This window comes from Sinohyriopsis cumingii, chromosome 9, assembly GCF_028554795.1.
Source record: "Sinohyriopsis cumingii isolate HCF-2022 chromosome 9, ASM2855479v2, whole genome shotgun sequence".
Taxonomy (NCBI): domain Eukaryota; kingdom Metazoa; phylum Mollusca; class Bivalvia; order Unionida; family Unionidae; genus Sinohyriopsis; species Sinohyriopsis cumingii.
The window spans coordinates 106,500,140-106,528,080 of NC_142969.1; the positions used below are offsets into that span (position 1 = coordinate 106,500,140).

Here is a 27,941-nt window from a genome sequence, read left to right on the forward strand (position 1 = left end):
GGCCCATGATAAACAGGTGAGATTTCTGGCCATCCCTGTATGGATCTAATCGATGATTGATATATAACTACAGCATAATCTGGATAATTTATTTCTACCGCAGTTGATAATATTGGTTCGTGAACAATAATAGCAATTTTGGATTCTTTTTCTGTCATAGATTTAATTCTGCGTTGGAATGCATCGTTGATCTGTTCATTATGTCAATTGCCTGTGGAAATGCCAACAAGTTGCAATCTGGAGTTCCATCATCTTTATTTTTATTTGCAAATACCAGTGAATTATTTACTGGCAATCCACCAAATGATTTTGATTTAATATTTGACCAACTGGAATATACTCGTAATTGTGCTAATGCTATTTCTTTTACTAGAATTCGGTTGGAAAACTCATATTAAATTTAGGATCAGCTAAACTTGATGATATCATTGTGGTTTTTGACGGAGTTGTATTAGCGACGATATGTTGCAGTCGACGTTGACATTATTATTATTATTTTTATTATTATTATTATTATTATTATTATTATTATTATTATTATTATTATTATTATTATTAAAATTATTATTATTATTATTATTATTATTATTATTATTATTATTATTATTATTTTCTAAATTAGACGTAGATTCTGACACAGTCATTGCCTCGTTGTAAATTTTAATCATTTCTGTAAACTCAATGTCTGATATTATTCCATCGCTAAAACATGACGATATCAACGAAGATAATTTGGAGTATGATAGTATCGCTGCACACAGTTTTACTGTTTGCTCATGTAATTTTGTATTTGTACGTGTATATATTTTTTGGCGATAATATTAAGAAAGACAGCAATTTTTGTTGCAGCTGAAACACAAGTCGTTATAATAACTGGTGTTGTAATTGTTATTGTTCATAGCAATACGCCGGTTCCAGCAATAACAGCGGATAACGAACACACAATTATGTCAACGTCAACTATACATCTGCTATATTTTTTCACTTTTACTGTATACTGGTATACGATATTTTTCAGTTTAGTTTGACACTCACATACTTGATTGCATCTGTAATATTGAACGTCGATTGGGGAACTCATTATATTTTAAGTAAGTGATAATTTAGCGACTAATTCAAAGCACCAATAGTACAACAAACCTAAATTTTGTTCTTTGGCTTTCATAAAAAATTGTGCAATTGTGGTTTATATCGTAAATGTCCTATTACCGAGTACTGCAAATCTGTATATACGGTAACCTCAGTGCAATGTTTGATGGATTTATTAATAAGCAGTGTTAATAATGCTGATCTAGAGCCTGATGCATATACTACACTGTTGGTGATCTTTTTGATGTCAGAGAGTAACATCAGGCTTGATGTTTCCATTGATATCAAATAGATATATGATATTTGCAGCTAACAGAACTTGTTTATTTATGTACAACGTTATGATGTGCATCGGAAGATTTTGACATAGCATCAAGTATAGCAATTACTTCATGCCCATATATTGGCGGATCTGCTATTGTTTGTGTTGGTAAGGTTGAATACCAAACGGGAGTTTTTATTGTCTTTGTGTAATTTAATAATTCTTTTGATGGAGCTAATCTATATGCATAAAAATAAATAATTCCACGTGGATCAATCGCTTATACAACCCAACGAGTATAATGAGTACCAAAGCGAGAACTTTTATCAAGATTAATAATTCCTGTTTCAATATTATTCAGTTGTTTTGTCATTTATCACGCATAAAAATATCTCTAAAATTCTTGATGCTTGGGTTTGTAGCGGCATTAATTACATCAAAATTGGATACGGGAAAAATTAGAGGATTGTTCCTCGTAATCTCATGCCTTTTCCGTACCAGTGATGAGTTCCCGGTAATCTGAGGCCTCGTCCCTTTTTATTCCTTTACCTGTTGCTTTCTTTAGCGCCATTCCAGCGGCGATTCCAACAGCACCAAGTACGTCTGCTTCTGCAACGGTGGGTGCGGCTTCAGCAATTAATGATGGAATAGCGGCAAGAAGTGGAAATATACTACCTATTTTAGCAATATCTTTAATGGAGTCCGCAGAAAGATTAAGTTTGACGCCGGCCTTTGATTGTTTGGCCCAATTAAAGTACCTAAGTTGTCGTTTTGACAATGATGGCTTATTCGGACCACTTACGATTTGTTCTGATTTTAGTGATAGTTTTTTTTCTTCTCAATATTCCTGTTTTTAATATTAATTGTAGCTTTATAATCTGACCAGGAGTAAGACTAACACTAATATCATGATACGGTATTATAAATATCATGAGCGATTTAATTACATGTTTTCAACTGGGGCATCAATGACTCTCATTCGTCCACCAACACCTTCAAGTACCATTGTTTTGTCGCTAAATACAACAGCAATTACTCTGTAAACACCAACGGATAGTCGAGCTGCAAGAGCTCGGAAGTGTATATCAACAATAGATTGCCTGAATAAATCAAATGTTCCAACGAAAAGTAATAGATTGGATACAGCATTGTGAAATCCCGCTGATATATTTGCAAACCAGAATCAACATTCTGGTCACCCACCATAAATGTCTTCAACCGATGATAAGCACATGCAACATGATTTTGATCAAAATTCAGCAAAACTTCTTCAGAAGTTTCTTGATGTCCGTTTATCCTCAAAGCAACTTCATAAACTCCAAGTGTGTCTAATACCATTGGATTTCGTTCCAGCTAATCTACTCAGGTATTTTTCTGAAATGCGATGACTATATGTCGTGATGTTGACACTACCTGTTGTGATGCTATCTGCCATGTGAATACAGCATCATTACTTTGAATACTGTTTGTGGTCATTGTCAACCATGTTAATATTCTTCTACCTGCCTGACTCATAAAAGAATGTAACCGTTGTTCTTCGTCGATCGATGGAGTCATTATTGGCATCCACAGCAAATGTTTTGAATGTATTATATTACCAGCATCAGCTGCGCTGGATCGCCATATTGTATGATTGTTGATGGCTTTTATGACAGGTACCACGGTGTGTTTAACTCCAAATATAACTTTTCTGACATTTCTACAGAATTAAAATATATGTAATAGGGGAATCACATAAGAATATTTTTCTCCATTCTACCTTGATCTGCGTTTGGCAAATCCTAAGAGGAAATCGTCATTCAGTGTTGCAACTACTTCCTCGACTGCTTTTAGTCTCACGTTGATACTCTCGGGGTGATCAGTGGTATCCATTGCAAATATCATTGACGGACCAGCCGACCTCTAGTAATCATCGCTGCATCTTGCCAGACCCAGTATCGTCGTGGCAACGTCTACTTTTACGAGACACGATTCAATATTTTTTCCCGTCAATCATGTATGTGGCGCTGTTAAATAATGCCATATCACCATTGTTAACAAATTCAGGTTGATCTAAAAGTTCGTACACCGTGTCTTCTGCTTTCAAAGGTCTACCTTCTACTTCAATATACGTTTGAGCAGGTAAAAAATATATACTTGTATCTTGAACTTGTAATTTGATTCGTCCAAGTGCGTTAGGTACTCGTACGTCAACAGAATAATACTGATAATCACGAACAGACTCATCTTTGAGAACTGGAGCATCCGTGCCAAATGCTGGATCAGATACACGTTTGAACATTTTATTATATTTATTATCGTCTAACACGAAGTCCACTTTCTGTTATCAGATTAGCAGTTATATTTTTTCTTTTTTGCCAGGGGTACACCAGCTAACTTTACTAGTCTTAGATTTGCAGCTTGATTTATTATTTTACTGACATTTGAAGGCATCACTTCAGTGCTGGTTAATTTTACTGATTGCGGTTTTCGGCGTATTAATCGTGCTAGTCTATCCTTGATTGCTGAGAATGCTTTGCTACCAATATCACCAATAGCACCAATACCTTTTTCACGAACAACGTCAATAGCTTTCTTTCCCAGTTGGTCTGCAATCGGTATTGCTTTTGGGGCTATTTTTGCAAATAAACCATGAATAAGATCACCGAGTCCATCTCCTTAGGTAACTTTATATGTTGGTAATCGCGAATTTATCACCCTGACCATGATCCGTCCACGTTGAGCACTATACATGATCATCTTACTTAGTCATTGTATCTAATTACTCTCAATCACTGTAACAATCATCAACAATTTCATCAATGAGAGGCCGATAAACATTAATGTCCATGATAACACCTGTAATTAATAGTTGACAAATAGCAGCATCTTCATTGATGATTAGTGGGGAATTCTTACCGGCCTGTTTTCTGCTAATTAGAATTTGTAATCGATCAACATCAGTAAGGATATTACAGGGACATGGAGTAATAATACCACGTTCTCAAGTAACAAGACCACTTCAAGTTGCTCCTTTTGCTTCTTCCTTACTTGCTGAACACGATTCCCTCCTTCGTCTAATTTCTTCAAATTGCAAATCTTCCTCTTCCTCAGTACGATGTGATCCTTTAACACGATACTTATTTAGTTAATTAATGTTAAGTTACGTAAGTCATTGTAAAATATATTGGTTAGGTAAATATAAAAGGACCTGTGATCAATTAATGTGTTTAGACAAAAAGGCATTATTTTGGTACTAGACAATTATGAGACTCATATATCACAATATTTTAGTCAAATAGATGGTAGATACATGTGTTATGATACATTGCAATGTCGTATGGCCCGTTTTTACATTGGTAGTTGTGTTTTCTTTTTTAAATTTATATCATATATGTTTGTCGGTCAGAATCGGTATTGGTCCGTGAGAACTATTACTGGTGAGTTACGATAAGTATTCCTCACTCACAGTAGGCATTAGTCAGTCCCCATAGATATTGATAATTTATAATAGGTATTAGGCAGTCGAATTTGATTGTAGTCAGTCATATTAAGTGTTGTTCAGTCACAATAAGAACTGATCAATCAGGGTGAGTCCTTTATGTTATTAGATTTTTGGCCCATACTGTTGAAGTTTCATGCATTCCATACTGTACGGGCTTGTTGAATTCCCACCGAGAATTGTCGTGGTATCTGCAATGTTAGATTCCTTTACAAACTTAAAGTGTCCCACTGATGTTAAAATTTTCATACTCCTCTATAGTGCCCCATAATGTTAAAATTACATGTGTGCTCAAAGTGTAAAAGTAACGTTTGCTTCCATATATCCCCATATCTCTCACCGTAACTGCTTAAAAAAATAACTTAATATCATGTGCTCCGACAGGAAGATAAGTAAAAAGTATTAATCAAGGAAACAGTTTTATAAAGTGTAGTATCACCCGTTGACTGAGATACTTTTTCTTCCTCATACTCGCCAAATGTTATTTGAATTGTTTAGTTTCTGCTCCGTTTAGAATGTGGATAGATTTTCTCATTATCACTTTTGTAACGTTTCACACATTCACGTGCAAAGATAATCAAGACAACTATTATGGACCAGTTGTAACTCCGGGAGACCCAAGGCTTTGTATCCGACCCACAGACAAACCGATTCTTCGGTTTGAGACTCTCCCAGGAGGAGGATGGGATAATCTCATAAACAAAGATATGGGACGCGTGTTAAACATTAACTACACCCAGTGCAAGCTTACAGATGACGGAAAATATCTCGTACCTGATGGCGTCGCGATTATTCCTGTGAAAAGCAGTGAAGTGGAAATCTTTGCGGAATTATTCGATCATTGGAACAGCTTTACGTCAACGCAGTCCAGGTCTATCAACATCGACGTAGGGGTCAATCTACTCGTAGCCAAGATTAGTGGTCACTTCTCCTATGAGCATGAAAGTGTGAAGACACACCAATATATGGATAAAACAAGTACTATTAGAATACAGGTGGGTGAGAGAGAGAGAGGGGGAAAGCAAGAATTGATAATCTTCACCTAAATGCGAAAGATGTTGTTCACTTTATATATATATATATATATATATATATATATATATATATATATATATATATATATATATATATATATATATATATATATATATATATATATATATATATATATATATATATATATATATATATATATATATATATATATATACAGGATACCCCTTTTCTTGTAATAAGCGCATGTTGGAAGAGATAAAGATTTGTTATCAGTCTTATCAGAAATTTGATTTCTAAAACTTGTGCCAAATTAAGATTTAGTATCAGGCTAAGAATGCTTGTCTCCAAGCAAAATTGCTCAGCTGAATACTTATTGACAAATGAAACTCATGGAATATTCCTCAGCTATACCAGCAGCATCTACCAAAGTTTCTACTTTTGCTTTAAAGATAGTTATTGAGCAGCAGGGAAGTTCTACAGACCAGACCGTTCCAACAAAAAAAAACCTTCTATGAGAACATTTTCTGCAGAAACCTCAGAAAACAGAAATAAACCTTTCCAGAAAAACTAATTTGCATAAATTCGACCCCTAATGCAATTTTTGTGTGCGAATTATGTCATTCTGGACAATGGAAAAAATATGATTTTTCGGGGGGGGGGGGGGTGGGAAAATGATCGGGTGTCGAGTGTGCATGCAAGAAAAGGCTGCAGATACTAATTTTATCTCACATTAAAACAATATAGTTGAAAATAAGATGAGTCGGAAAATTAGTAGAGTTGGAGAACCTCATTCTGCTAGATTAACGCGAGAAGAATTAGCGGCAGTAAGGAAGCTCATCCCGACAAAACAATTATTTAAGAAAAAAGTTCGTGAGTACGATGATTCTCAACATCATATTGGTGAGGTATCGTCAAAATGGCTGAGTCCAGTTACCGGAGTAATTGAGCAGTTTGCATATGGTGATAAAAAGAAGGATGAGGAATTAAGGAAGCTCGGGGTTATTCCTATGACAAGAGATATCGAGCAACATACCCGAGTGGTTCCGGGTCAACTTGAGCAAATTCTACGTGAACAAGAACAAACACGAATACAAGCGCAAGAACGAGCAGAAGTACGAGCACAACAAGAACAATTGCAGCGAGAACAAGAACAGCGAGAACAATTGCCGCAAGAACAACCTCAAGGTGAAAAAATAAAATTTTCGGGTTCCGATAAATTTACCGATGAAACTATCACAAGAATAAAATCAATGAATTCGGATGAGGTTGTAAAATTTACTGTGGAAAATTTTGAGAAAAACAGACGAAAAAAACTGATGAAACCGGGTCAATCCGAGAAAGTAGCATTCGCAAATTGGATAAGGTGGGTATATTATGCATACAAGAATGTCAAAGTAGTTAAAATTAATGATCCAGAATATACTAATTTTATTCTTTTGGTAGATAATTATGAAAAGATATACAAATTTAAACCATTATCGCTATCTTTGCCTTCATTTCACAAAGTTGAAACTGAATCAGAAGAGTTTGAACCCAAATTTCCAGAAATTAAACAAAAAAGAATCATGCCATCAAGATATTTTACCCGTGCTGCTCTTGAAAAATTTAGTGACCAAGATGAATTAATTCAAATCGCAAGGTTTGGTTTTATAGAACCAGAAAATTATTTGAAAACAAAACATCGTGATTTAAAAATGTCAAGGGAACAATGGATACCTACTGTGTATTTTGCTTCTGTGGGAAAACCTATTGATATCGAAGATCCTGATTACAAAAATTTTAGAATAGAAATAAACCGATTAGATCGTGAGGAAGAAATATTAAAACCGCCCGAAGAACTTGAAGATGAACCTGAAGATGAACCCAAAACAGGAAGTGGATATACCATCTGTCCTGACAGTGTTGTCAACGACGTATCTCGCCTTGAAGTATTAATCGGAGGAAAACGAGCTGGAAATAACTCTCGTGAAATAATCAACGAAGCCTCAGATATTTGTCAGCGATTATTTCGTGGTGGTATCATTGATTCTCACATTTACAAGGAACTCGTCGATGAGCTTATCGATTAAAATAACACAATTGAAATAACATGATTGTTCACAAACATCAGCGCAGACCAAGACAGGTCCGCGTAGTTAACTCTCGATTGCCCGTGTACAAATATATCCACGGCAACGGATTCGGCGATATTGTTGGAAGTCTCGTTACGCGAGTAATACCTAAAATTGGACCAATGGTAAAACAACTAGGATTGAAAGCGATAGGAAAGATAGGTGAGACTGCTGTTTCTGGTATCGGTAATTTGGCTAGTAAAGGCTTCAACGCCATCAAAAATAAAATATTAAGTTTAGTACGTAAAAAACAACCCGTCAAATTACCCATTACCAGCGAAATGCCACCTGAAGTCAGTAAGGCCATAAATGATGCGGCAAATAAAAAAATAAATGATCTAGCACAAGAAGCTGCTATAACAAATCTAGCGCAGGAGGTTGCTAAGACAAATATTGCAAATGAAGTTGCTAATACAAATCTAGCAAATACAAGTTTCATTTCAGGCGATGGTCTTCGTTTTAGACGATATTATTAATAATAAATGTTCGCACAAGTGTCAAATGAAGTATTTGACATGGATGAACCAGTAGGTAGGGATACATCAGTGCGAGATTTCCAGTATTTCTCGTACGATGCAGTTGAGCCCGATTCAAGAAATCGAAAGGAAATACAAGTCCATGATACAACAAGATATTTTCTTCCATCTGAGGCTTATATCGAATTTGTTGGGAGAATTATTAGAACTAATGATACTGACTTTGGAGCGGATTTTAAAGTTGGGTTTGTTAATAATGGAATTATGGCACTATTCAATAGCGCCACTTACATGATCGATGGAAAGGAGATTGAATCAATTACGAATAACGTTGATGTAGCAACGACGATTATAGGATTAGCAAGATACTCGGATGATTTTACCAGATCAGCCGGTCCTAGTATGATGTTTGTGAAGGATAATACTAATGACCCCGATCATTTTCCGTATGTCGTCAGACAACCTAATGATCGCGCCGCTGCTCCCGCTCTTGTTGAAGATATGATAATTAGCGTTAATGACCGTTATAACCTTGGATTTCATGTGCGAAAAAAAATGTTACTGGGAAATAGTCGAAGATTCTCTTGTGCAATTCCATTATCTCATATTTTTGGATTTTGTAGACATTTTAGAAAAGTTATTTACGGAGCGAAGCATACGATAACTTTCGTTCGGGATGCCAGTGATAATAGAGCCATCTGGCGAGTAGGTGGCGCAGCAGCTGATGTCGGTAAAGTTGTCCTTGAAAAATTTACTTTGTGGATGCCAGCGATAACACCATCGATGATCATAGAAGAAAAATTATTATCATTTATGAATCAGGGGGGAAAATCCGTTATGTCTTGGTTGACAACAATGACTGATTCTATCGAAAATGTTAATATTAACGGAATATTTACTTGGCGAATTGCGTCACAACAGGGCTCATCCGCACCAAGACACATCTTTGTTGTTATACAAAATATGGCTAGATACGATCAAGAACACAGTCACATGATATTCGATAGATTTGTGGCAACAAACGTATCATTGAGAATAAATGGCCAACAGGAGCCAACCGAAGAAATAGCTATCAATTTTGAAAATTACTCCACGGCACGCGCATATCATCGATTACTAAGTTTTATGGGCCGTGATCAAAATATTGATACGGGATTGCAAATATCACAATTGGATTTTAATACTCTCTATCCCATCTATTACTTTTCCCTGGAACATCTCGATTTGGTAAAACAGTCGGTTGTCGATATTCACTTCAAGGCCAGAATTAACACACTTGGACAAAACGCAAAAGCCATTGCGGTTATTCTCAGCGATAGAACAATGTTTCTGGAAGGCATCAGCGGTAGAATGAGAGTCATCGACGCGCCCGTAGAAAACATGTAACAAATTCCAAATTTAGATTAAGTGATTATTAATATGCCATACGATCACGTCAGCGTAACTCTGACCCCCGGTCAGGTGAAAAAGCTTCAATCAGCAACAACAGCGCGACGAGGTTTAAGTTTAACCTTAAAAAGTAATCAGCTTCACGGTGGACCTAACAAACTATCGTTAACTAAAAATCAACACGGACATTTCACCAGAGCCAGATCAGCAAATACTGGTATTCGCTTGAATCTCTCAATAGGAGCAATCAGAGATATGATCAAAGTAGGTGGTATTTTCCCTCTGTTGGCCGCTATTCCAGGATTGATAGCTGGGGCCCTTCCTCTGATTGGAAAAACAATAGGATTAGGTGCACTCGGTGGGATAAGTACTGCATTAGGAAAAAAGATCGTCGGAGGAAGATATCGCAAAAAAAAGGGAGGGATATTCCCTCTTCTTGCTCCTCTTCTTCTTGCAAAAGCGATGCAGCAACGACAAGGATCCGGCCTTTACCTAAGACGACCCCCGTACGGATCCGGTTTAAGTCGAGCCTACCAGCCTCAAATTTAGATTTAATCAGTGAAGCAAAAAAAAAAGAAAATAAAATTTTTCAGAGGCGTATTTATGCGAGATCAACTACCAGATAAACCAAATCCTACCGAGACAGGAATAATAAATCTCGATAAAAATTCCGGCCCTGGCACTCACTGGGTTGCTTACGCGATTAATCCTCGCGAAGTTATTTACTTCGACTCATACGGATTAGCACCGCCAAACGAATTTATCAAATACGTGTCAAAACTAAAACTTCCGGTTTGGTATTCAACGCTTCCAACACAAACATTAGCAGATCCACCAATATGTGGCCCGGAGTCAATTAACGTCCTTGATGCAATTTCAAAATCATCCAACCCTTATCGCAAAATTTTATTTGAATATACCTTAGATAAATATCATGGTTGACATTTACGGTAGATCTCTTTTTAGGAAAGAAAAAAGGGAGGCAGTCGACATCGATACATCAAAGTTTGCAACCAAGAGCGATATTAATAATCTTCTATCATTGTCAGAAGTTGATCCTGGTGAAGTTGCTGTTTTTCAAAATACCGAAGGGCGATTACAAACTAGCAACATCAAAATAACTGATATAATTAAGCGAGAAGAATATAATGATCATATCAGTCAATTTACTCGTCAATCGGATACGGTATTAAAATCTATTGCTGATATTACCGATATCATTGCAGAGTTTCCACCAAAGGCCGATCTTGTGAATATAAAACAAAAAAATAATGAATTATCAGCGGCGTTAGCATCACACGATGACGCGCAAGACAAAATAAATAAGCGACTCAACAAATTATTTAGCGATATTAGAAAATTCGACGATGCATCAAGTAAACTTGGAAAAAAACTCGACGAGGATATAAAAAAATTCATCGATACCTCCTCAAATACACACAGCGATCTCATCGATAGAGTAAAATCCATCAACGAGGAAATTACCAAGATAAATATCTCGATGGGTGAGAAACCATCAATCGACGATCTCAGCAAAAAAATCAACGAGGAAATTATTAAACTCGGCGATGTTGTTGTTCCTGAATTTACCAAGGGGATTAACGTGATGCAAGGACAAATAGATGAGAAAATAAAATCCATCAACGATAAAATTAACACAGTACATGAATTGACGCGTCAAAAGTTAGATATATCAACGTACGACGGAGAAATTCGAGATTTAAACACGAAACTTCTTGCTGCAACAGCAAAGATTGACCAATCCGTCGATAAAACTGGTCACGCCACTGACGTAAAACAATTAGGTAGGGAAATTATCGAAACAACCACAAAAATTAACAATATCAACACAAAAATATCGTCATTGAATATCCCAAGATTGGCGAAATTTTATGTGCCAGATCATTTGATAGACAGAATTATACGATGCAATCTAACATTTGTGTTAACCATAAATAATCTTACCTGGACACCCCAGAATGACACATTTAGCTTTACCGCGCCAATTGCTGGCGTATATCGAGCACATATTATCTCCGATATAAAATTTAAGGTACAACCGGATCAGAATAATAAAATTTATGAATTCTGCCCTGGATTTTTTATTATTTCGTTAAGTGAATATGGCAATCCAACATTCACGCTAGAACCGCCAGATAGAACCACCATGGGACCGGTGAAGTATTTTGCAATTTTCGAATTTTTATCCGAATATAGGCAGTAATTCCGCAATTGTTATCGTAGATTAATAAATGACCGCATCGGATTACCGATACAATCAGGCGCGATCATGGCAGGATTCACTAAAAAAACTTCTCGATGATTATCAGACAAAAATAAAGAAGTATCAACGTAGATTAGTTACTATTGATGTAGCTGTTTACGCAGTATCAGCTGTGGTCGCTGGTGCAGGAATAATTTTATCCGTAGTGACAACAATCGCGCCAATTGTAGCAACGATAATAATCTCGTCAACAACAACAATTGCCGGTGTTTTAAATATCATCGCAAAAAAGATATCCTCGTGCACAAGTGAAAAGTTATCATCGCACAAAAGTAAACTAACTAAGATCAATGACGCATACTCGAAATTATCATCGCTACTTTCTGAGAGTCTCAACGACGGTATTATATCCGATCTAGAATTTTCTGCAATGATCAGTATTTACTCGGAGATTGAACAAATGAATATTAATAATGTCCGAGTTAGCCCAGATCGTGACAAACACGACACCGCCGACAACAACGTTAATATCGCTAAGTTCAACGAAACCAGAATTTAGCATTAATTTTTCAACACCAATCAGCGTCAACGAAATTGCATTAACACAGTTGCGCGTCTACAACAGCTGGCCTAATGTTAGATCGACGTCATTTGGTAATTTGATGCCAAATAATTCACTTGTTTTTGCAAATAAAAATAAACCCGATGGAACTCCCGATTGGATCGTCGTTGGTATACCAACGGGCAGTTATGAAATTGATCAGCTGAATAATGAGTTTACCACTAGAATATCAAATATAACCGGCGATGCTACTCCGGGAATAAAGATATCTGCACATGATCCAACACTATCGTCAATGATAGAAGTGAAATCACCGTATATTGTTGATATTTACCAATCATCGATTAGGAATATATTAGGTTGGCCCGAGGTCGCACCTCTGGTAGAACCAGAAAAACCAGATGTTATTATTCCAGGTTGGTATGATGAAACCCTTCCAGAACTACCGGAACCAAAAAAATCGGATTTTACCACCGACGAAGGATGGTACGGAGATAACAAACACAAACCCTTGATCCACAGCGCCATCAATCTCATGAATAACCACAAATTTAATCTAGTAATGTTCGCTTTCACTTTTATTAACGAAAGAATTCTCTCGTGGTTACCTCTTCCTAAAATTCCCCCGGATGTGAAAATCTTCGACGATACCCACATTAACAGGATAATAACCCCCATAGACGGTATCTTGGTAAGAAGAACTCTAGACGAGTTTATTCAAGAACACGAATTGCAATTAAATTTATTGCGCGGATCATTTCATGAATGCATCCTAAATAAATCTGGTTCATGTAGCGAAATTATCAGACACGTGAAGATTTTAAATCAGCTTGCGAATGATATTGAATATTATCATGATATGTTCATTCAGGCGATAGTCGACGATATATCAATTGCCGAATATGTTCTTCCTATCAGCAAATTTGAGTTGATCAAAAACTCAGGAGAAAAACAAAAATTCATGAGAGTATTTGAATTAACCGAGGAAAAGCTACCAAATTTCAAATTTCCCAATTCTGATTTTGATGCGATGAGAAAATCCGTCACTGATACCATTGATGATTTATTTCCGAAATTACATGCCGCGTGGACTAAAAAAGTATATTCAGAATTAATTCTCAAACACAATAACGATCCTGACAAAGGTGGACGACATATATCTCCTCGCATTGTTAATATAACGGAAGTTATCGCGATTTATCTTCACGCGGATGTTGTCGAGGGTAGCTATAATGTTGATTCGTCAGTGTCAAATCAAGCGCATCAAGGTTTTATTTTGTATTCGTTTTCTCCTAGCGCCTCTCCTGGTTATTTGATAATAAAGGAGCCAGTTAATCCGTTTTACCTGCGATGTCATAATCGATTATTGTCGAGAATAAATTTCAAACTAACGGATCAAAAAGGAAATTTACTTGATATACGAGGAGAGACTGTAAGTATCAATTTGCTAGTAAGATCGTGAGTGAGAGTCTCTGACTCTTGAATCTGCCCACGGGAAAAAATGGGCGAAAAAAATAAATAAAAACCAGGGAAATTTTCAAAATTAATCTTTTTTTTGTTTTGTGGAATTAGGAATCGGAAGATTCCCTAATTTTGTTTTCATCGACAAGTTTTTTCAACTGCCTGACACGCGAACTTGTAATTTTTCTTGATTCGTATGCGTCAGATAAAATCAACCTAGCTTTCTCCACTAGCGTTGATAATTTAACGAAATCCTCGATGCGATCATCGTTGACTGTAGCTAGCGATTGATACATCGCAATTTGGATTTTTTTTATTAATTTGTATTCGGACGGCAGTGTGTATTTGTATTCGAGTTTTCCTTGAACAATCGTCTCGAATTCTGATCTGATTTTACTTGTATCTAGATCCGATGGAAGATTTATTTTTTTTCTCAAGTCATCAATCGCTCCAATTATGTCGTTTATGATTTGTTCGTTCATTATATTAATTTTGTAATATTCAATTATTCTTCAAAATCTTCGTTATCTGAGTCTGGTATTATTTGGATGTAGGTGAATCTGATCCATGCGTCGGAATTATATGAAAATGTAGCGTGAATTTTTCCTTCTGCTACTCGCCATACTGTGATGGAATTAATTTCATAATGTTTTGCAGCAGCATTCATTGATTCGAATGCAAGTTCTTCACCTGTTTCCTGATTTATCGATTTGACAGCTTTAGCGAATCGTGAACCACCTGTATTACCAAAGGCGCAATTTTGACTCTGGGTTACCGCTCGAAGGTTATTTAGTTTGTTATTGAGTTTATTTCCATCGATATGATCAATAACAAGTCCAATTTCTATTGGTCCTCGAAAACACTCGTAAATGAATCTGTGATTATAATATCTTGTTTTGGTTTTGCGGGAGGCGGTGAAGCTGAGATAACCCGAATTAACAACACTACCAATACAATTTTTTGTTTTGATGTGTCTGACATTACCATCGGCAGATGCCTCGTATCCAATGATTGTTGGATGTGATCTATATTCGTGTGTAGGAATCGTTGATTTTGAATCCATTATATAATATTTATATGTCTAAATCGAAATTTGCCTTGAATCTATTAATATAATCTTCTTCACATTTTATCACTGAGGAAGATCTTCTTTCATAATATCTCCGTAACTCACGATATTTTTTCCCTCCACAAGAGAAACATAAACGCGTCTTTCCTCGGGTGCCAACTTGACAAACTAAACATCGCTGTGGTCCTTTGCTGCCTCGTCGAATTGCATATATATGAGCGCCGCAATATTCACCTCTGCAGGATTTGTCACATGATTTTGTTGATCCGATTAGTATCCATGAACACTGATTCATTATATTTAAACATTTGTCTAAAATATAATAATGGATATATTTGATCTTGATGAGGCAGAATTTATCATTCCTGAAGTTGATCGTGCGAAGAAGGAATTTTTCGATGATGGAGCGATTCATACCTGGTCCACATGGAAAACTAACTTCGTTAATGCTACGATGAATCTAGAGCGAGCAAAGAAGATAATCGATCATATAAAAAACTCACATGAAGAAGAACGATTTATCTTTGGAATAAAATTTATCGCACAAATGCCTGATGATACTTGGATCATTCGCGATAAACGAGACCCAATACGCGGTGGTAAGAAAAATGTTGTTCTTGATAAAAATTCGAAAACAGGATTATTATTGGGAATTGATGGTCCTTATTATGCTAGAGCTTATCCTTCTAGTGCTGTTGTTTATGGAATTTACCGGCTGAATAATAATCCTGATGTAAAAAATCTACCTGCGATGAAAGAATCGCCGATGATAAATTGTGTTGCCGAGCGAGTTATCGAGCACATGAAAAATGCCCGACGCGGATCTGGCTTGACTCAATTGAGGTTGGATAAAATTAACTCATGGGCGAAGACGGTTGTTAATGGTGCATCGATTGACGATGTTGCTGTGTTGAGCAAGAAACTTAAATTTCCTATCACGGTTAAAACACTATCGGGTGAAATATTATATTCATCACCGTATAGTTCTCGAGGAACACCAACCGAAATTGTTGATCATAATTCGCACGCGTGGTCACAGTCGGTAATGATGTTCCCGAGGGATCGTTCTGTTAAATTTTATCCCGTGGAATCTGGGAAAGACAATTCTGATGCAATGTTTAGGTATATCAAAATATTAGCCGCGTCTGATCCAATATCGGTTTGGTTATTTTCGAGTGAAGAAAAATATGATCAGTTTATTTTGCCGCGAGGAGATATTTACCGTGATGAAATATTACACGAATCGATGAAAAATATCGCAGTGAAGTATTCATCAAATCCCGATCAGTTATTAACGAACTGCTTTACTGTTCCATCTGTTACTGCTCACGCTGCCAGAGAAAGAAACTCGTGGAAACCCACAAGGAACGAATTTCTCAATGATATTCAACTTAGTTGTATCGAATACGGTCATGGAGGATTATGGAATACCAAGTATTATTTCGAAGATATGATCTCCGTTGACATGAGCGCATGCTATCCTGGAAGTTTCCTCGGATATGGCGATTGTGCTGATTATTTTGCTAAATTTGGTCATCCAACCAGCGATATGACAAGGGTATCGATTAACGGACCGTTACCCGATTTTGTCATGACAGGATTTGCTCATGTTACTTCATTCGAGTTTGCTGAAAACTTACATAAAATCTGCTATATTTGGTTTGGTCGGCATTTATCTCAGCGAAGATGGGTCCCTACGGTATTGTTGAGATATATGCTGGATTCGTCGATGTTAATATCGTTGACGGTGAGCGAGGCGATTATATCGTACAGGAAACAGACCGAGGTGTGGTTGCCAACGGATTGTGAAAATGCGAAAGATATCGGAAGAAAAATAATTGGTAAATTTACTCAAGGAGGATCAGTTGATCATAAACATCGCCACGCTAGGTTATTTATCAATGATGCCGAGATGGATTTTATTATTGCCGATACAGTATCGCGTGGAATATTTTGTAACAGAGAAAATATTATTATTGATGGAACGAAGTTAGGTACAGTGATTAGTTATCTCGATGGAGAATCAGCGCAATATACGCATTTGCGGTCATCGATGCTAGCTTATGTGAGTATTAATTTGCTGTCGATGATAAATAAATTTTCTGATATCGCGGTAAGGGTTGCAACGGATTCGTTTTATATCGATAAGAAATATAAATGCAGGCTAGAAAATTTAATCACTGATGGTTCTTGGGGAACTTGGAGAATAAAAAACGAGGATATTCTAGATTATTGCGAAGACGCCGATGTCGAAGATTGCGATAAATTTCATCGAGATAAATGCGATGAAGTATCAACGGCCGCATCTGCATTTGATCCGATTTCACGAAGTAAATTTGTCTACATGAACGGTCCTGGCGGTAGCGGTAAAACAACGCGAGCAATAAATTTATTTTCAAAATCTGATATGATCGTGTTGACTCCAACTCACAGATTAGCGCGAGAAATAAGACAACGCGGCGTTGATTCTTGTACGTATCATAGTTATTTCAAGTACAGCGGTGGATTGTGGGATTCGGCTCGCATGGGAAGCAAATACATCAACAAGATTATAATATTTGATGAAATTTGCACGGTAAGTCTTGTCACGCTAAAATCATTCCTGGGTTGGCTGGAAGAAAAAAATACCGCTGTAATAATGTGCGGAGATCATGGCCAGCCTGATCCTATTGATGGCGAATCTCCTCATGAGTGGCTTAGAAACTTTGTTGATTATTATGAAGAAATTGACGCTGATTATAGATCCAATGATATTTTACTGACCGAGTTTAAAAAAATAATTCGATTACAACCGAATAAATTTCAATGTGACGTGATGAGAAGAATAATCGACGAAACTCCGATGGATAATTTTCTAAATTCGTGGCGTCCAGATCATCTGATTGTTGCTAGCAGAAAAATTGTTCGCGATGCTATTCAGGAAATGTTATTCAAGCTTCATTGTGAGAAATTTCCAACATTGCAGGTACCGTTGTGTTACAGGCCAGCTGATACCAGGAAACAAAATATCAGTGTTACTTTGCCATGCGGAGAAGAAAAGATATTGGTCTTGAATGATATTATTTTCGTTGATATTAATCTTGTCAATGACGCGATAAACGCAGAAAGATCGCCATGGAAACTAGGATACGCAACAACGATACACTCATCGCAGGGATTAACAGTAGATGGCCAAGTTTGGATCGTCGATGATAGAATTTCCTGGTCAAATTTAGTGTATCTAGCCGTGTCTCGAGTAAGAAAATTATCTCAGTTAGGTAGAATTAAATTTCACATAAATGAAGCTGGCGGTAGTTGAGTATCCTTTGGTATTATTTGTAATTCTTCCTTGGTAAATCCTCGTTGTGGCGCTAACGAATCTAGGATATAAATCGCTGGTCTTCCCGATGATCTTGCTACGGCTGATATTTTATGTGTTGTGACGCTCCAGTTTGGATCGGTTGCTCTTTTTCTGCCTCCCTCGGCCTCGCCTTCTTTATATAAATATCTGACTGTGACGCTACCTAGTACAGGCTGAATTGTAGAATCTCGCTTTAGGGGTATATTCGATTTTGTAATTGCAATTGCGGGCTTCATTGCTATTGTTCGAGTCGTCTCATTATTCAGCGCGTTAATTACCTGAGGCAATCTTGATACCCAATCGTGAGATCGATTATCTTGAATAAATTCACGCGCGTACTGGTATCCGAATAATCGTTCTGCAAGCGTTTTGTTGAATCTTTCGACGATAGCTTGATTGTGATGAACACCTACAATACCGCGACGGATTTTAACATTATTCTTTTTCATCAATGAAGTAACCGCGCCAAGAAATTCTCGACCTGGATCAACCTGAAGAAGATTTGGCCATGTTAACGGGGATCGTGAATAAATTTCGCTAAACGCCTTAGCGATCTCCGTTGCTGTTTTATTCGATAATGGCTCGGCTTCTTTATACCTGCTAGCGATATCAACGACTGTCAGAACATATTTGTATGTGACGCCGTCAACGGTATCGTAAGGAAGAAACATAAGATCAGCCTGATGGACCTCATTAGGTACGTTCACAGAGAAACTCGCGTACGGTATTTTTTTAGGTGGAGGAAGATACAATTGCCAGACTGCCTGTTTCGATAACCATGACGCAGCAACGGACTGTTTTACTTTTGCTGCCTTGGCAAGTTTGGCAATTGCTGATTTTCCTCGCCAAAAACCTCGCGGAGAATAATATATCTGCTCCATTATAATTTACCAGCACCGAGAACTAATTTACCTTTCATCGCACCCTTTACCAGCCAAGTTGCCAATTTCTCTTTAAAATTTTTGTTAGGAATTGCGTCTATTGCATGAATTAATTTAATATCAGCGAGATGTCTTTGTTCTAAATCCCCGCTACGATACGCAAGATCGTGATAGTAGCATGCGTTATCGATGGCGTTTATCGGATCTTCACCCGGGTTTGGTTGATTATTATTGTTGAGTCTCATATCTAGTCTCGTGCCAGGTCCGCAGTAATTATATCCTGGTAGATGCTTCTCTCCGGGATATTTCGCCCAAGGAGCTCCAGGTAAATTTGTTAAGGAGGTTGTGATGTCTCCTCCGGTTCTACTTTTTTTTTTACAAATCTAAATTTGATTGTCTTGCAAACTGCGCATTCACCCTTGATTGCGTTCCTGTTGTTGCGTGTAACGATTTCGATTGGATTTATCGTATCTGTGCGCGTGCGACACTTAACACAATATAGATCCATGTATTCTAGTAACATGAATGTAATTGATTTTTCGGCCACGAAGAAACGCGAGCAAATAAAACACACCGCGGCGTTACCAAATTCGATAAGAATGATAATCATTGGACCGTCAGGATCTGGAAAAACGCAGTTGTTATTAAATTTGATAATGCGATGGTTGAAATGGGATAAATTGTATTTGGTTGCGCCATCTGTTGATGATCAGAGATGTTATCAAGTACTGAAGGAATTTAGTGATAATACTGAAGAAGGAACAATAGAATTCATCACAGATATCAATGAAGCTCCATCAGTGGAAAGTTTAGATGGCGATGTTAATAATCTTGTTGTTTTCGATGATGTGATGCTGGATAAGCAAACTAACCCAGCTAGGATATTCTCGCGTGGCCGACACAAGAATACCGATGTGATTTACGTGACACAGCGATATACGCAAATTCCAAAGGTTATTAGAGACAATTGTAATATCTTATCAGTGTTCAATGGCGTTGATACTTACACGCTGAGAAATATTCATCAAACTTGGTGTAACGGCGACATGGACATAAATAAATTCAAAAATTTCTTCAGTCACGCTCAGGCAACACCACACGGTTTTGTCACGATTAATCTTCATGATCCTGGTAGTAGGTATCGAGTCGGTCTTGATCAGATTTACTCATAAAATTGCAGCCGGACCCTTGCAAACTTCATCGACACCCGATCATTTTCCCACCCCCACCCCCCCGAAAAATCATATTTTTTCCATTGTCCAGAATGACATAATTCGCACACAAAAATTGCATTAGGGGTCGAATTTATGCAAATTAGTTTTTCTGGAAAGGTTTATTTCTGTTTTCTGAGGTTTCTGCAGAAAATGTTCTCATAGAAGGTTTTTTTTTGTTGGAACGGTCTGGTCTGTAGAACTTCCCTGCTGCTGTTATTGCCTTCACTATTGACCCAATGCTTGAACTCTTCAACTAATATGATTTGTCTTGTTCAAATAAATTTCCTTTTTCTCTTGCAATTCGACATGGGTCTGTCCAGTTTCATTTCTACAGCTGCTAAACCTTTGTCAATATGCTGCAGGTACCAAATCCAGGTACATTCCTTAAACCACATGATAATAACCCTTTTTACCGACAGTAAAGTTTAGAGTTCACAATCTTTACTTAAAAGTACACCTTAATAATAATACAGTCCAATGCTCTCTTGGCCATTTGAAATTTTCAGCAATTTTGTAACAATGAAGAAATTATTTATCTAGTTTTTCTTTGAAAGGAGGTACTAACCTAACAGTTCTGGTAACATCAAAATTTGAAATTGTTTGTAAAATGGAAGAGTACTTTACACCTGCCAGTTCTAATTCTTTGAACCAAAATTACATCTCTCTCTCTCTCTCTCTCTCTCTCTCTCTCTCTCTCTCTCTCTCTCTCTCTCTCTCTCTCTCTCTCTCTGAATTTACTGCATCTCTACTGCTCTCTCTTCTCTCCATCTCTTTCATTTTGGATTTCCATCATCTCTTTCTGAAGCTGAAGCGTTTTTGACTGTGTTTCCATTGGATTTTTTAGGTGCAATTCATTTAATTTCCTATATGAAGCAGATACAGACTTACAAATCAAATCGGGGGCCCGAGTGGCCGAGTGGTCTAATGCGCTCACCCTTCCAGATCACGGCCTGTCTGCATGGGTTCGAGTCTCAAGCATGGCCGATGTTCGTACGTGAGAAAACTTGCCAGTAGCTTCTCCTAAGTCGGTGGTTCTTCCCGGGGTTTTCTATGGTTCTTCCTCCACCAGTTATACTGGCCGCCATGCATAGATTATCTTGTGCTGAAAAATGACGTCAAACCCTACAAAAACAACAGCAACCACTACAAATCAACGCCATATCTGTTTTTATCTAAAGCAAATATTTTTCGCTCATGAAACAAATTTTTTTTTTAATTTTCTGCCGGAATAGAATAATTTCCGGCAAGCTCAATCACCTTTTCCTTTTTCAATGACTCTAACCCTTCCTGGGTAGGATTTGAAATAAAGGTCTCCATTTTTGAAGACATCGTGAAAGCTACTTGGTTTCACTAAAGAATTCTCAAATATGTGAAATCAAAATACCAGGGACTAAGAAATTCGAATAAAAGTGAATTTAAATTTCAAAAGCAAACTGAAGTTTTCTAAAATATTTTAAATAATTTCGTATCCCTGATGAGCCCACACTTTTCTGTTACGGCTATCCGATTACATTGTACCTACTTTGGGGGTGCGTGGATGGTAGGTCAGGAGAAATGGTATGCGATCAGGCTATTCCTTCTCTTCATATTTTAGTAGGTCATTGCGGTCCGTTTGCGGTTCGTTTGTTTAGCCATTTGTGTTGTCTCCGCTATCAAGTCTTTGTCGTAGACAAGGTTCATCAAATGTTCAGATAATTCTTTAGATCGTTTTTGGAATATTTGATCGTTGGAACAGATTCTGTTTATCCTCAGTGCCTCGCTATATGGGATGTTCCGAATGTGTTTTGAATGGCAGCTGGATAGGAGAAGATACTGGTGTTTATTAGTTGGTTTTGAGTAGATGTCTATATGGAGTTTGATTTCCACCAGTATGATTGTTGTGTCCAGGAAAACTTAGTTTGAGTTGGAGACTTATAACGAGAATTGTATTGAAGAATGGAAGTTGTTTGTAAGAAAATTTAGAAGTCATGATCTCCAACCAAATCATTGTTCTGAAGAAACTACAATTGTCTAAACTTCTCTTAAAACAAAGTAAGAGAAAAATCGCCGTAAAAGAAAGAATCGTAAGCACTCCACAACACAAATTAAGGAATTGACCTTGCTCTTGAGTACGACAGCGAAACATCGGAAAGGTAATGATACATATTTGGACTAAGCTTGAACTATATATTCATTGGTTTAACGTTATGCACTGGACAATTTACAAGCCAGAGAATTATATTTTTCCTTCATGTGACATTGAGCTAGAGGCACAGGTCTCGACTATGATACACTACACCCAGTCTAGGCATGAGATATACTTGAGAAAGGTTTCGTGAAATTCTCTCCGACAGTTTCAACGTTATGGACCAGACAAGTGCATGTCAAAGATTCATAATTCCTTAACACAATACATCAATCTTAAGACGGTGTATACATATATATTAAGGCTCCTGTCATAATTTAAGATAACACTAGATTTCAGTTAAATCTTGGTCACCAGGAAAATTTACTTGTAAGGGAACCTGCTAAAACTAAAACATGAACGAGTTCCCTATATGACTCTTATGCATGAATACTACCCAAATTATTTTCCCATCCAGATGGGTGTGCATGCGATTGAAAAGAACTTTGTTTGCATTTATTAAAATCTATGACGGTAATTGACATGGTTACATCATTAGCTGGATAAAAAATGTTATAATATTCAAAATTGTTACATACGTTTATGTCCTAGTGGAATGTAACCTTTTGTGGAATTTGGTGGTAATCGTCCTAAATTATCTTTGTCACTGCATTTTTCTATTCGTTTACAAAATCAATATATATATATATATATATATATATATATATATATATATATATATATATATATATATATATATATATATATATATATATATATATATATATATATATATATATATATATATATATATATATAAACAAAGTAAATGTGTCAAACTTATGTCAACTTTGTTTCAGTAAACTTTGTCTTGAATGTAAGGGAGTCTGTGTTTCCTATAACAACTATTTAATCATGTACAAATAGCATTGCCACAGCTAAAACAATACTAATGTCTCAAAACAAAATATATCAATCTGATGCGTGTTTCTCTAGTTCTATTGATTTTTATGCATTGGACATTAACATAGGAAACATTTATTACCCTTAATTATCCATTAAACTGAATATAATAAATATAAGCGCTAATTCCTCTGCTATTGACTGTTATCTTAGCCATCCTTCATGTCTTAAGTCCTTTCTAAACGATATAATAACGACTGTCATTCATGTCGAAGTTTATCTAATTCAATTTAACAAAGAGGTGACTGTGCTAAATATTTTGATTTTCTTTGTGACAAGAAAGAGTTTTAATTTCTAAATTTAAAGTTCCTCTTTTTCAGGCAAGATACATACGGTACACCGCTCAATCTCAACCAGACACGCCGCTGCACCCAGCCTTCCGTGCAAGACTTCAGCGGATAGCGGCACATGTGCAGTTGAACCGAACAACCATGGCGCGCTACGAGAGCCAGCTTTTGGTTCGAGATTTTGGAACTCATATTATCCGGAGTGTAGAGGTGGGGGCTGCATTAGTACAATTAGACCAAGTCCACTCCACATTTGTCCGTCAATATTCTTCAGAGAAAACTAGTATTCTTGCGTCAGCAAGTGCCTCGTTTTTTGGTATCTTTAAATTTGATGCCAGCTACAAACAAGCAGCCACACAAACGATGACAGACCAGTATTTTAAAAGCAGAACTCACTCCAAAATCCATGCGTTTGGAGGACCCGTTTTTGCGCCCAACAACTCCTCAGCTAATACCTGGACCGACGGGCTAGATGATAACTTAGTAGCGATGGATCGATCTGGAGATCCTTTATATTATGTCATCACCCCTGAAGTCCTACCTGATATTCCCGAACCCACAGTCTTCGAGATTTACAGTCACGTGGAGGAAGCTGTAAAGTTATATTATCGGCACAATACTTACCGTGGGTGTACTGATATGGATTCGCCCAAGTTCAGCTTCCAGGCCAATGTGGACGATAATTCCTGTCAACAATCTCTAACCAATTACACGTTTGGAGGCGTATACCAAACATGTTCAGAACCAGGCAGGAACTGCTGGTCACAGTGGAGCCAGAAGAACCCTATCACGGGGGACTACTCTTGTCCGCCTGGCTACAAATCCGTCTTTTTGTCAGATTTCTATGAGACCGTGTGTCATAGATGTCGGAGTTGGGGTTGGTATTACTATACCTGCTGTAACAGCATCCGCAATCAGGCCTATTGGTGTGCGGCTGAAGGAGAAGTGCATCAGCAATCTGGGTTTCTGTTTGGAGGAGTATTTACTGAAAATACCATCAACCTTCTGACCCAGGCCAGAAGCTGTCCATCAAAGTTCTACCCTCTCCGTCTTCTTACCGACCTTACTGTCTGCGTAAGTGATGACTACGAATTAGGATACCGATTTTCCATTCCATTTGCCGGCTTCTACAGTTGTAAATCTGGAAATCCACTGGCAATAAACGAGAGAGGACCAAAAGGTCTCCAAACATCAAACGACATGCTTACTCTGGCGAGTTTCATGAGACAATCAGGCGAGAAAACCTGGCCACGGGAATGTCCAGAGGGATACAGTCAGCATCTGGCGCTTGTGTACAACGGTTGTGAGATCAACTACTGTGTCAAAACTGGTGCCTTATCGTCCTTGGGTCTTCCGAAGATCCAGCGACCTCCTTTTATGCCTTCCCCACACGAGTTGACGAGGGACGGGCAGATAATTGTATCGGCGGATGGAAGCACGTGGCAGGCTATGAACGCAAGCATGTGGACGTTCAATACGACTGAGACGTCAGGAGATCCCAACCTGCAAAAGTCAAATGGTGACAATGGTTTTTCTAATCGAGAGATGAACAGTGTTACAATTGTTATTGTATCAGTTTCAGCCACCCTGTGTTGCGTCTTTGTTTTTACTGTTATTGTAATACGCTGCAAAAAGTTTAGGTCGAAGGAGCGAACAAGTCTGTACCGGCAAATAAGTGACGAAAATACGTCTCTATGTGAAAACAGATCAATCCTAAATTCAGTGGAAACTAAATGCTGAAATGTGTCGATGCAAAATTTATGTAAATATTGACCAATTTTCGGTGTTTGTTTGGGAATTACAGATGTTGTTCCTTTGGCTATTCAGATAAAACTATATAAAAATGTGTACTTCTAAATTACTTTCGGCTAATCGTACATGTAGATAGATTATCACTAAATTTGTAGCCACACTAAAACACACAAGTAAGCATTCCTTTCCTGTGCTGCCTTTAGGCCAAACATTTGTACCTGATTTTTGTTGCTCCTCCCCAACATAGCTTACAAGTAATTTGTTCAATATGAAAAGGATGGCAATGTATATTTTTGAGCTCTCATGATTTGAATAATTATTAAAAAATCGAAAGATTATTAAAAGGAAACTATGTAAATACAAATGAAATTTGTGTATAAACGAGGCTTTCATTTTAACGGTAATTTTGTTGCTTATTTATATCATTGAACTCGAGGACTGAAATATTCTTAATCTATGAAACTTTTAGGCCCTTTGAATAGGGTTTCAGACGGCTCGACAGGCATCCTCGCGTTTCTCGCTTGAATTTACATTGTCGTAAATCAAGTGCAAAACACTTTTTGATAAGATAAGTGGGGATAAACGAAGTGCATTAACACCTTATATATGACAAAGAGAATGCCTTCCTTTATATCGTTCAATTTTCTACTTCCTCTTATTCCAACACAAATGTATGCTCCAACAAATCCTTGTAATTAAGCCGCTGAAGTGAGACAATTGTTACCAAACTTTGTTATTTTTTCCTGTCCAGTTTTAGACTTTAATTTCCACTTTTTTCTCAAAGGAACTTACGATTCTTTAATTGGTAATAATTTCTGTATTTAGATTAGATTTGTATTTCAGATTTCTCGATTTCGTTTCTGTCAGCACTATAGTATTCCAGAGTGCGAATGAGTTTAATTTGTTATGTATAGTTTTCATGCTTCTACCAGTCTCTAAGATATTTCTATAAAAATGCAACCATACATTGTTGGCATACATACACTGTGTTGTAATGCTCCACTGTCTAAAATTTTCAATTTCTTTGCTTAACATCAACCTTCGCCAAAGCTTTCAGTTGTTGTTTAGGCGACAAATCGGTTTAAAAGACATGTTTAACATGGACAGGCGGATATGCTAACTTCTTGTAAACTTGTATACTTTGCATTTTGGTAATCATTTTCCTTCATTAAAATGATATAACAGCTTAGTGTGTCTCTAGAGTTTATATTTAAACCAATCCAGCCCTTCCTTCTCCTTCCCCCCCCCCCCACATTTCAGCTGAGCGACAAAAAAGGAACGCTCTCAATATTGATTATGTAGTTTAGGGCGATGTCACTCACTAAAGTTTAAATTTAGGACAAAGAGAGAAATGTATCAAAGTGTATCAAAGTGGTCAAGAAAAGATGAATCCATGTTGAATTTTGCTCGCCTAAGGTCTTACTAACTTCAGTTTTAGGGTGGGAAGGCATCAGTTTCGCTCAACATCTTCAAGTTTCATTTGAAAATCGAGATTTGTCTAATATCTTACATTTTTCTTGGCTGTAATGTTTGACTTGTACCCATATATTGAACACCATCAGGAATTAAAATTCAGTTATAACACCTTGCATTCATTTTGAAAGCACTTTGTTTTATCTCTGATGAAAATAATTTCTTCACATTGGAGGAATTCCTCAGTTACAATTTAGTTATTTAAAATAAACAACACAAACACGCATATATCTTATATACAAAATAACATTATGGTATCGTATGATTATCCACGTATTGATGACACGACGTCATTATGGTCGTCTTGAGAAAGACTGGCAAAGAAAGAAATGAAGAATGAACTTCATGCAAAATTTCTTCAAAACTGCTTTAGAGAATTTGTATCAATTATGACTACATTTGAAACTAAACATATGCATAAAAGTATACATAAAAAATGTACAAATGGTACGAACCATCAGAAACAGAATTTCAGTGATCGATTGATTCTCTATTAGAGAAAGTTTCTCAAGATATTTGACATCACAGAAGAGTTCCATAGATAATCTAAAGAAGCATTGCAGAGACTAACTGAACGCTGCTGAAAAGAAATAATTTAATTTTTTTATTATGATCTAAATATAAAAACTGAATCAATGAAATATGTTATAGCGACAATGGGAATTTAACATAGGGAATTGGAACACGAATGGGCCTGTAAAGCGACAAGGGAATTGAACATGGATGGGCTTGTCTAGCGACAAGGGAAATTGAACATGGCCCATCCATGGTGAAATTCCCTATGTTAAATCTCCATTGTCGCTATAA

The 27,941-nt window shown here is 37.0% G+C and overlaps 1 protein-coding gene across 1 annotated transcript; it reads left to right on the forward strand.

The window, feature by feature from the left end:
* Positions 1–5,282: 5,282 nt before the first annotated feature.
* On the forward strand, positions 5,283–26,850 carry LOC149792429 (macrophage-expressed gene 1 protein-like). The gene is made up of 2 exons (XM_089971000.1): positions 5,283–5,827; positions 23,943–26,850. Exons 1-2 carry the CDS (start codon positions 5,348–5,350, stop codon positions 25,647–25,649), a joined length of 2,187 nt encoding a protein of 728 aa, XP_089827126.1. The 5' UTR covers positions 5,283–5,347; the 3' UTR covers positions 25,650–26,850.
* The last annotated feature ends 1,091 nt before the right edge of the window (positions 26,851–27,941 follow it).